This window comes from Euleptes europaea, chromosome 1, assembly GCF_029931775.1.
Source record: "Euleptes europaea isolate rEulEur1 chromosome 1, rEulEur1.hap1, whole genome shotgun sequence".
In the NCBI taxonomy this organism is placed as follows: domain Eukaryota; kingdom Metazoa; phylum Chordata; class Lepidosauria; order Squamata; family Sphaerodactylidae; genus Euleptes; species Euleptes europaea.
The window spans coordinates 14,025,363-14,037,090 of NC_079312.1; the positions used below are offsets into that span (position 1 = coordinate 14,025,363).

At 46.3% G+C, this 11,728-nt stretch overlaps 1 protein-coding gene across 1 annotated transcript; it reads right to left on the bottom strand.

Moving 5' to 3' along the window:
- Nucleotides 1-2,580: 2,580 nt before the first annotated feature.
- Nucleotides 2,581-7,069, bottom strand: LOC130493567 (zinc finger protein 397-like). The gene is made up of 3 exons (XM_056867364.1): nt 6,224-7,069; nt 5,865-5,988; nt 2,581-3,669 (listed from the first exon to the last, which is right to left on the bottom strand). The coding sequence occupies exons 1-3, from the start codon at nt 7,028-7,030 to the stop codon at nt 2,756-2,758; spliced, it is 1,845 nt and encodes a 614-aa protein (XP_056723342.1). The 5' UTR covers nt 7,031-7,069; the 3' UTR covers nt 2,581-2,755.
- Between the last annotated feature and the right edge of the window lie 4,659 nt (nt 7,070-11,728).

Consider the following 11,728-nt stretch of genomic DNA (forward strand, 5'->3'; position numbering starts at 1 on the left):
TTCTCGAGCCGGTGCCAATGATAGAAGTTACATTCCTTCACAGACAAGGGGGGGAATTTCTAAGCCTGTCAGGATCCTGCCGCCAATTTATACCTCACTTTTCAACCATGGCCAGTCTTCCTTCAACTGATGGAAGTACAGCACGCATCCAACTGGCTTTTTGGGGAACCAAGAAAAAATTGATTCGAAGCCCAATTCTATGGAGACTCTTCTTTGAGAAATCTGCCCCACTCCAGAGAGCGATACCCCCACAAGAATCAGAGGGTGCAGAACATTTCACATTACAGAGCAAAACTAACTGTGGAAAACAAAGCCAACCGAGTGTGGGCCTGCCATGTTTGTGCAGAATGACCTACCACTCTGTTTCACCAGATGATGGACTATAGCCCCTTCAGTGAATGCTGGTATAGTAAAGTACTACTTGTTCCTTCTTACCCTTTAGGTTCAACATCACCCACTGGAAGGAGAAATACACATATATGGGAACACTGTATCTTGAATACACAAGAATGGGGACAACTCAATTCCCTTGAGAAATGGTGTTGGGCATGGATTCCAAGCTCCTACTTGTTCACCCTATGCCAGAGAACAAACGGCCCCGTCACATGAACACATGAAGCTGCCTTATACTGAATCAGACCCTTGGTCCATCCAAGTCAGTATCGTCTGCTCAGACTGGCAGCGGCTCTCCAGGGTCTCAGGCAGAGGTCTTTCACATCACCTACTTGCCTAGTACCTTTAACTGGAGATGCCGGGGATTGAGCCTGGAACCTTCTGCATGCCAAGCAGATGTTCTACCACTGAGCCACAGCCCCTCCCCGTCCCCCATGGCTGATCCAGCTGGTTCAGTGGCAGAGGTGACCATAGGCAAGGACACCACAAAATGAGACAGCAGAGTCATCCCAGGGCAATGGTGCCATCCCAGCAACAGTATAGGCATAACCCAAGACTAGAACTGTTGCCTGGGTGACTGATGAAGGAAAGAAAGGGAAGCACAACCGGGATGTCTTACAAAGTTCGCGAGAGGATGCTGGAAGTCTCACAGAGACTAGGAAACTTGGAAGGCTTTAAGAGGGGAGTGGACATGTTCACGGAGGAGAGGGGTATTCATGGCTTCTAGTAAAAATGGATACTAGTCATGATGCATACCTATTTTCTCCAGTATCAGAGGAGCATAACTATGGTATTAGGTGCTGGGAACACAGGCAGGATGGTGCAGCTGCAGTTGCCTTGTTTGTTGGCTTCCTAGAGACACCTGGTTGGCCAGTGTGAACAGACTGTTGGACTTGATGGACCTTGGTCTGATCCAGCATGGCTTTCTTACATTCTTAAGTTAGGAAGTGAGCCCAAGCCAGCACGAAGCTCGTGCTGGTCTAATGAAGGCCAAGAAAAGTCAGGGAGAAGGTGCCCAAGAGAAGGGACAACCCGTGTGCTTTGGACCCTCCCCCCATATCAGCCACTTAACGGAGAGGAAGGAAGGGACTGGACAGCAGGAAGTGGGCGGTTCTCTTTCAGGAAAAAGCAGAATAGTCAGCACAGGGTCATATGGAAGAAAAAGAGGTTCACCTCAGGGCCTGCCAGAGTCCATGTACTGTAGTGGTTAGAGTGACTGGGAAGCCCAGGTTCAAATCCCCACTCTGCCACTGGAAGGCTGCTGGGTGACTTTGAGCCACTCATTCTTTCTCAGCTTACCTCACAGGGTTGTTGTCGTGAAGATAAAATGGAGGAGAAATTGATGCATGCTGCCCTGAACTCCTTGGAGGAAAAGGAAGGAGCTGCCCGACAAATCTGCTTGTCTTGAAGGCTCCATAAGATTCCCCACTGTAAGTGCCACCCTCTACTTACCAAACCAAAGCTAAAACCTTATTCTTCCGCACTGCTTGGCAGCCTCCCAGATTGCATGCCCGGACCGAACACCCAAAGACGTCTCGTGTCCAGAAACGTTGGAAAGTATTTCATCTCCTCTCAAACCTAAGAGGGTCGCTTGTTGAGTAAGCTAGTCAAACGCCGTGGCAACGCTACTAAGCTTTCAACTCTTAAGAAAACTGCAGCCATGTGCACTGGCGGTAAGAAGTTAATTTTTAAAAACTGCATTAAAAAGTATTTACCGTAATTTCTCATCTGCACAGAGTAAATATTTGTAAGTTACTTTTTCATGTTTTTTCCCCCATTTCATGCCTTGGAGGAAGGAGTGAGACAAAGTCTTTAAACTTCTGAATTTTCACAAATCTACATGCACTTTTTGCCTGGAAAAACATCAATTTTGACTTTTTGCAAGTTATTTACTTGGGATGACGCTACATTTCTAATGGTGGTGGTGTGCGTGGGGGAATTAATTTAATTTACTCTCGGCATCCTCCAGTAGGGATTCACTTCCTGTGTCAGAGGGAAGGCTCCCCAACTGTGTTCCTTTCCCACAGACATACGGTTGCTTTCCTATGTTATATATTTTTTCTTCTCTCATGTGCCTTACATGTTGGATGATCACTCAAGCTTTGCCCCACAATCAGTGCGCGCATAAAGAGTTCTCTGGATTGTGGGTTTTCTCATGCACCATAAGGTTGGAGTCACCACTTTTTTGATACATTGAGCATGGGTATGGTTTCTCTCCAGTATGGTTCATTTCATCGAGTTCCTTTGCACTACTGAAATTCTCTCCACATTTCAAACACCTATAAAGGTTTCTCTTCCAATGTGAATTTCTTTTCATGCACTGTAAGGGGTTCCTTTCCAGTAGAAGCTTTCCCTACGTTTCTTAACATTTGTAAGTTTTCCCTGCAGTGTGAATTCTCTGATGAGCAATAAGGTTGGAGCCCGAACCAAATCTTTTCTGACACACAGAGCACTGGTAGGGTTTATCTCCAGCATGAATTCTCTCATGTGCAATGAGGTTGGAGCCACTAGCAAAACTTTTCTCACACACAGAGCACTGGTGTGGTTTTTCTCCAGTGTGAATTCGTTCATGTGTTCTCAGGTTTCCCTTCTGCCGGAAGCTTTTCCCACACTTTGCACACTTGAAAGGTTTCTCTCCGGCGTGAATTCTCTCATGTGAAATAAGGCTGGAAACACTTGCAAAACTTTTTTGACACATCGAGCACTGGTATGGTCTCTCACCAGTGTGAATCTTTTCGTGTGTGGTCAGGTTTCTCTTCTGACGGAACCGCTTCCCACATTCCGCACATTCGTACGGCTTCTCATCAGTGTGGGTTTTCACGTGTGCGATAAGGTTGGAGCCGCTAGCAAAACTCTTCTGGCATATGGAGCATTGATGGGGTTTCTCCCCAGTGTGAATTCGTTCATGTGTCGAAAGATTGCCCTTCTGACGGAAGCTTTTCCCACACTCTGAACACTTGAATGGCTTCTCATCGGTGTGTGTTCTCTCATGAATTCTAAGGTCTGAGATCCTTCTGAAGCTTTTGCCACAGTCACAGAGGTGCATGATTTGGCAGATCTTGAATTCGTCTTGCTCCAACATACCCTTTGCAATGGCTTCGTCCACACTCTTGCCTGGTTCTGGCCTCTCCTTGCTCTCTGGTCCCTCCCGACTCGTTCCCTCCCCACAATATTGGAATGGATTGCCTCTCTTCAACAACGAGTCGCTTGGTGCCACTGGCTCAGAATCACTCTGAGGGAGAGCATCAACCTGGATCACCCGTACGTGCCCGTCACCTGAAGGAATAAACAAGAATCACAGTCCTCCACTGCTTTCCAAACATTACAACCCCAGAAATTAATACAAAAGAAGAGAGCGTCTGAGCATGTGTAGACTGCCTTTGCATAACACCGAGTAAACCACATTCACCCCCTGCATGCTGGATTAGAAGGCAGGAAATCAGCTTCTCACCCTGTGATTGGAGGTGTAAGGATCAATGGAGGAATAGCTCCTCCAAATCAAAGAAACCAAATCAAGCAGAAAGGTAGCACACCAGGGAGAAATTATTAGCAGCTATACCAGTTTCAATACACATACAAAAAAGAAAATTTACTTTTAAAAAATGAGGTCAGAATTTAAAGTAATCCAAGAGATGCACATTTGACATTACTCCTCAGAGCACATATGAAAACAAGCTCCCCACAAAAGGAATGTCAGTAGGAACCTCAAATACTTCTTCAGTAGCCATTGTTACTAGAAAAGACATTGTTGCAAGAAAAGACAGTCCTGCTAGGAAAAGTTGAGGGCAGCAGGAAAAGAAGAAGACCCAACAAGAGATGGATTGACTCAATAAAGGAAGCCACAGCCCTCAATTTGCAAGATCTGAGCAAGGCTGTCAAAGATAGGACATTTTGGAGGACTTTCATTCATAGGGTCGCCATGAGTCGAAAGCGACCTGACAGCACTTAACACACACACACACACACACACACACACACAGCTATTGTTAACTTTGTTTTGCAATTGAAAATAAATTTAAATTAATAGTTTCTACCATTCTTTGGTACTAGATTCCTATATTTAAAATAGATGTAAATATTTCAGAAGAGAAAAACCTTAAAATACATTCATTTTGGACATTTTGAAACCATGAGATGGCTTTACCTCTGGTACATTTTTTCTCTGCAGTGTGTGATATTCTGCAGCCACCAGACTGCTAGCACATTCAGATCTCAAGTGGTCACATCCTCACCATTTTACCACACATTTGAACGGGTCATACAGTATCATAATTCTCCCCCCTTAGCAGGATAATACAGCATCTTCAGACAGAGATGCTGCCCTCTTCCTCCCCACAGAAAACAGCCCCGTAGATCTGCGGAATGTTCTAGAACTTCAGCTTTTTCTTTTATAGTAAAAATCACAACAAATAATGGATGCTTGTAACAAATGCTTTGCCTAATAGAGTCAAGAGTGCTCAGCTTGTGGAAAAAGTACTAGGCCTCAAAGCAAGGCAGTTGAGCCATGCTTGAGGCCTAATACCTCTTTTTCCACAAGCCGAATAATAATAATAATAAATTTTATTTATATCCCACCCTCCTCCGGCAGTGCCGGGCTCAGGGCGGCTCACATCAAGTATACACAAACAAACATATAAATAATAATAGTATACATAATATTTTTAAAACATTAGTATAAAACAACGCTGAATATAATAATATATCTATCTAAATGGCGCCATACAAATTCCTACAGGAGTGAAGTTCCTTCGGTGGCTGTCAATCAACCATCTCTGATGTCCTACTTCAGGAGGCGGAACAGGGTAGGACATGGGAACAGGAAGAGGGAGGGGAGGCCAGATTCAGATGGTAGCTGTTGCTGCCCTTAGCCATAAGCCTGGCGGAACATCTCCGTCTAAAACACCCTGCAGAACTGAGCTAAATCCCACAGGGCGCAGGTCTCATTAGACAGAGATTTCCACCAAGGCTGAGAAAGCCCTGGCCCTGGCTGAGGACAGCCAGATGTTCTTAAAGGTAACGGTAGTCCTCTGTGCAAGCACCAGGTCATTCCTGACCCATGGGGTGACATCACATCCCGACGTTTACTAGGCAGACTTTGTTTATGGGGTGGTTTGCCAGTACCTTCCCCAGTCATCTACACTTTACCCCCAGCAAGCTGGGTGCTCATTTTACCGACCTTGGAAGGATGGAAGGCTGAGTCAACCTTGAGCCGGCTACCTGAAACCAACTTTCATCGGGATTGAACTCAGCTCTTGAGCAGAGCTTTTGACTGCAGTACTGCAGCTTACCACTCGGCGCCACAGAGCTCTCAGATGTTCCTAGGGCACTCCTTACTCTATTAGGCCCAATCATCTTTGATTTTTTGAGACCCAGGAATTATCTTTAACCCCTGTCTCTAACAGATAGGCCTTCTGTTCTTCCTTCCCCAAAAAACAACAAAAAACAAACAAACAAATGCAAGATCTTCTTACCTAGTAATTTCTCATCTCCATCCCATTCCTGTTTGGGTTTAATGTCAAGGTTCCAGAGATCTGGCGGTGGGACATTGTTTGCCTCAGCAGAATTCACAGTTGCCTTCTGCAAAGATTCAGGCACCTGAAACACCAATGAAAATCCTGTTCAAGATGGGCGGTACAAATCTGATTTTCCCCACCTTGAGAGCAGATCCCCACAACCCATTGTTTCACACTGTGGTAATGGTGGAACCCCTTTTAGACAACCTACCGGTAAGCCTGCCAGTCCAAGAATGAAAAAGAGTGGTAGAATCAACCATTGCCTGAAAAAAGAAATCTGAACTCCTCTGGAAAACAACAACATCAAATTATCTCACCTGTTCTTTTGGTCTCCCGATCCCTTTCTGCCTCAACAGGAAATCCTCTGCCAGCATTACTGCCTGGATGCAGGTCTCCGGACCACGTTCCCTGACCCAGCTCTGCATTTCCTGTGGGAGGACCATCAGGAACTGTTCCAGGATCAGCAGCTCCAGGATCTCATCTTTCGTGTGTCTTTCCGCTTTCAGCCACTGACGGCACAGTTGCCGGAGTCTCCCATAAACCGCTCTCGGCCCCTCCACTTCCTGGTAGCAGACTTGCCTGAACTGCTGACGCTTCCTCTCCCTCGCAATCGCCTCTCTTTGCAAAATGGCCGCCTTGACCTTCCCGTAGTCTCCCCTCTCGCGGGCACTGAGGCTGCTGAAAGCTTGCTCGGCCTCTCCGCTGAGGGCTGGCAGGAGGAGGGCCACCCACTGGTCGCGAGGCCATCGGCAGACGGAGGCAACTTGCTCGAAGGAGGTCAGAAAAACCTTAGCGTCTTCCCACGGTTCGGCTTCCTCAGACACCTGAGGGTTTGCCCATCCTGACTGAGGTGCCTGCAAGGTCCCCAGGAACTCCTGCCACTGGGCCTCCCAATGCTGCTGTATCCCGTCCTCCGGTTCCTTCTTTATATTGTGCAAAGCAGTTGTGGTCTCTAACTCCTCGATGTTCCCTCCATGTAGAATCTCAGTGGTTTTTGAGCCCTCCATTTCAGCCCACAGCTTGAACGTATCTGGATTCTCTTCCTCTTTCACCATCCGTGGGACTATCGCTGCCCCCTCCTCCACGGACATGTTCACCTCCACCTCCACGCTCAAGTTATCCATCACGCAATTAAAATGTTAGGAGCTAAGGAGACGTTTCGTTTCTGGGGTTGTTCTCTTTAGACCCACCTCTCCTGTAGGCTCTCCTTCTGTGGGTTAGCCAATGTGTCTTGTTTCCAAATGTCAAGGCAGGTTTTCTACAAAAGGAGAAGATATTCTATAGTTAGTGGAGCAGGATGTCTCATATGTGAAGCCATGCAAATGTGAGAGAAAGTGTGGAGAGGAGATTCTACCTCAGCACAGAAACCAATATTTGTATTGCCTCACAGTAAAGAAATACCCTGAAGATAGACAATCTCAAGTACTATTGGACCCAACCGGACTTTCTGGACAGTAGAGAAGATCATGTCCAAGCAACCATATTTTAAAGCCTTTTCCATGAGGGGAATATAATGGTAAGTTCTAGGACACTCAGAACTGGACTGCATCTGAGCCCCACTTGTTGATCTACACCTGTGGAAATCCACTCACTGGCTCCAACCCAGACTTCCTTGTGAGGTGGGGCTGCCACACGTTCAGTTGAGGAATGGGGAAAACGAGGTGACAGGATCTTCCAGAACCCATAAGAACCCATAAGAGATGATATCCAGTCCACAAAAAAGCATTAAAATACAATCAGCTAGACATTATGCCAAAGGGACTGAGAGAAAAGAGTCCACTATTGTCCCCACACAAATGACGGTGGGCAATTATGCTGCACGCTTCTGGAAACAACTGATGCTATCTTATTAACATCTCACATAGCAACTAAGAGAGGATCAAGAAAGGCATCTGAAAACCGAATTTGCCCCCAAAGAACTAATCCTTCACATCATTTTCTACTGAAAGGGCTTTCCCAAAAGAAGGCAAGCCACCTACCATGTACAATGTACTTCTCTTCAGAAAATCAATAACCTTGCTAGCCTGATGCATTCTCCACTGGTCCCCAACAAGACATTAAACTCACCCAACAATATAGTTGATCTCTCACATTGAGCTAAGGAGAATTCCCCCCCCCCATGGGGACAGAGACTATCCTTCTGCCCCACAAAATCCACATAGATTATACCGTTTTGTGGTGACCTGAAGGCTTATTTCTGTTGACTTCATCTGGAAGGATACTTCTACCCCACCACCACAACAATGGAGAGTTGCCGTTCCCTCAACATACCTCTTTTTTCAATATACAGAATCCTCTCATTGCAGTGCCGAGCAGACAACATAGCTTCAGCACAATCACAATGGTGCCGAAAGAAACACAACGGACTGCCTCAGAAACAATCCTAATATCTGTTACACAAAAGGCCAATAAAGATGGGGCAGCCATCATTATAAAGGAATTGGACTATGCATGGGAGGCCCAGTCAACTGTCCAACACCACAATTTAAAAGCCACCAACCCCAAGTACCACAGAGGAACACCAGAAAGAAAAAATGAGAGAATTACCCACATTATGTACAAGGGACAAATCCATGTGGACACACTCCAGGGACAATCCACTTTATATATATATTTAATGAAGGCCTGTTTCAACTGCAGGCAAGTAGTGTATGTGAGTGCCATCTAAGCATCTATGGGGCAATTTGTTTCAACTGCTTTGTTTCACATGGAAGTTGTAATTAGCTTTTCAGCTACAAACTTCACCCACTGTTAAAATGTGGTATTTTAAGGGATTTGGAAGTGTATTTTGAAGGAGAAACAATTTTCTAAGAAAAGGCCTGAAGAGAATTATTGAAGGAATTTGGTTTTAAATTATTTTTGTGAACCTGGCATTATGTTTTATATTGACAACACTGTATTTTGCAAATTTTACAGGGAAAATTTATATTTTAGAAACCACTGAAGACTATGAATGCTGAAGAACTGGGTTTGATTCCCCACTCCTCCACTTGAACGGCAGATGCTAATCTGGTGAACTGGATTTGTTTCCCCACTCCTCCCCATGAAGCCAGCTGGGTGACCTTGGGCTAGTCACAGCTCTCTTAGAGCTCTCTCAGCCCCACTGCCTCATAGGGTGTCTGTTGTGGGGAGGGGAAGGGAAGGTGATTGTAAGCTGGTTTGATTCTTCCTTAAGTGGTAGAGAAAGTCAACATAAAAACCAACTCTTCTTCTATTCTTCTATTTATGCCTCTAGGAAGCCACTAACAAGACGAGTGCAGCAGCACCATCCTGCCTGAGTTCCACAGCACCCAAAATAATAGGCATGCTCCTCTGATACTAGAGGGAATAGGTATGCAGCATGACTAATATCCATTCTAACTAACAGCCATGAATACCCTTCTCCTCCATGAATATGTCCACTCCCCTCTTAAAGCCCTCCAACCCTAGGCGGAGCACAATGTTAGAGAATCCAGGGCATGAATTATTATCACAATAGAGCAATATTCTAAGTTGCATGGATTAAGTTGGAGCACGGAAGTCACAGAGATCCATTCACTGTGAAATTAAGAGGAGAAAAACTGGGGTGTCTGTGGGGGGGATTAACAGTCTGGAGCTTTGAAGGAGGTGGTTAGGTAAGGAAAGTTCGGGATGAGGTCGAAATCACCCAAGGCACAGCTCCCAGAGACAACTCTTAAAATGAGTAATTAAAGTTTGGGACGGAAGTCTGTTTCAGCCGGCTAAAGGTTGACTCGGCCTTCCATTTTTCCAAGATCGATAAAATGAGTACCCAGCTTGCTGGGGGGAAAGGGTAGATGACTGGGGAAGGCACAGTGGCAAGCCACCCTGCAAGCATAGGCTATTCATGCATGGGAGGTTTTGCCTTGGGTTTGCAGCTCTCTAGATGCACATTTCCCTCATGGGAATACTCTGCATGGCGGCTTATTTTTGAGTTTTGAGACTTTGGATGGGGAAAATGCGCATCTAGAGGGTGGCAAATCCAAGGCAAAATCTCCCAAGCATAAATGGTGATAGTTTGCCTAGTAAACGCTGGGATGTGACATCACCCCATAGGTCAGGAATGACCCAGTGCTTGCACTTTAACCTTCTAAAAGTTTGGGGAGGGGAAAAGGTGCTATGGGGGCGGCAACCCATATGGGGGTTGGAGGGGGGAGATGAACTTCGAAGGTCGAGAAGCTGGAGGGGGTGAAGGACCTGGCCGAATTTGGAAAGGAGGAGACCAAGCCCACCACCTCCAAAGGCTAGGTGTTGGGGGGTGCTGAGGAGAGACCTCCAAAAAGAAAGGGGCAGCCTTTGGCTGCACCAAATCCAGAGGCCAAGGGAAGGGGGAGCGTTTGGGAGGTAGTCTTCAAGCGAAGACTTGACTACTGCTGAAAGTTAAAGGAGAAAGTGCCAAAGCAGGACTACAGCTGAACATCAATACGACAAAAGTAATGACTACAGGTGAATTACTCATCTTTAAGGTTGACAATGAGGAAACTGAAATTGTTGAAGACTTTCTATTGCTTGGCTCCATCATCAACCAAAAAGGAGACTGCAGCCAAGAAATCAGAAGGCGATTGAGACTGGGAAGGGCAGCCATGGAGGAGCTAGAAAAGATTCTGAAGTATAAGGATGTGTCACTGGCCACCGTCAAGTTAATCTTGGCATCGTGGCCATCTTCTGGGCATGGAGTAGGGGTTACTGGGTGTGTGTGGGTGGGAGGTAATGGTGAATATCCTGCATTGTGCAGGGGGTTGGACTAGATGACCCTGGTGGTACCTTCCAACTCCATGATTCTAATTGGTGCCATCGTGTTCCCTAGTACTAGTTTTCACACCCATACAGCTTTCACACCCACACAATGAAGAAAGCTGATAGGAAGAAAGTAGATTCCTTTGAAATGTGGCGTTGGAAGAGAGTGTTACAGATACTGTGGACTGCCAAAAACAACAAATCAGTGGGTTATAGATCAAATCAAGCCTGAACTGACCCTAGAAGCTAAAATGAGTAAACTGAGGCCGTCGTACTTTGCCCACATTATGAGAAGACAAGAGTCACTGGAAAAGACAATTCACAGTGGGTAGCCGTGTTAGTCTGTCTGCAGAAAATATTTTTGTTAGTCTTTAAGGTGCTACCGGACTCTTGCCCTTTTCTACTACTGGAAAAGGCAGTCATGCTAGGAAAAGTTGAAGGCAGCAGGAAAAGAGGAAGACCCAACAAGAGATGGATGGACTCAATAAAGCAGAGGTGGGGAACGTCAGGCCCGGGGGCCGTTTAAGGCCCGCAAAGTCATTTGGTCTGGCCCTTTGTGAGTTCTGGCAGATCTCTAGCTCAGAAGGATCTAAGACTGGCGATCCGCCCCGTCCCACAGACAGGAATAGCTTCTATTCAAGGCAGATGTGAGTTTGTTTTGCTGAGAAAAGGAACCTTCCCCCCCCCCTTGCAGAAGAGTCATTAGCTATGGAGTTGCTAGGGCTGCCCAAGAAACTGTGTTATCCCTTTCCCACCTGGACCATGGAGAAACGTATTCCCTCTGTACTACAAGAGGGCTGGGGGCAGAAGTGGTGACAATGGAGGGGTTAAAGGGGGCAGGGCCAGAATGCGGGGTAGGGGAGTTCTTAGCCAGTGTGTCGAAGGTAGCAGGAGCAACTCCAGTGTGTGGCTGGACAGATCATCCTGTGCCACCAGGTGGGCGAATGTGCCACTAGTTGGATGCCTGCCTGCTTGCCTGCGCAAGGGGGAGGGTCATCTGGGGCAGCTGCCTGCTTGGGGCTTGGTCGGCTAATTTTTAAGTTGGTAATTTTGTATGGTCCGCGAATGATGTTATAAATATCCACATG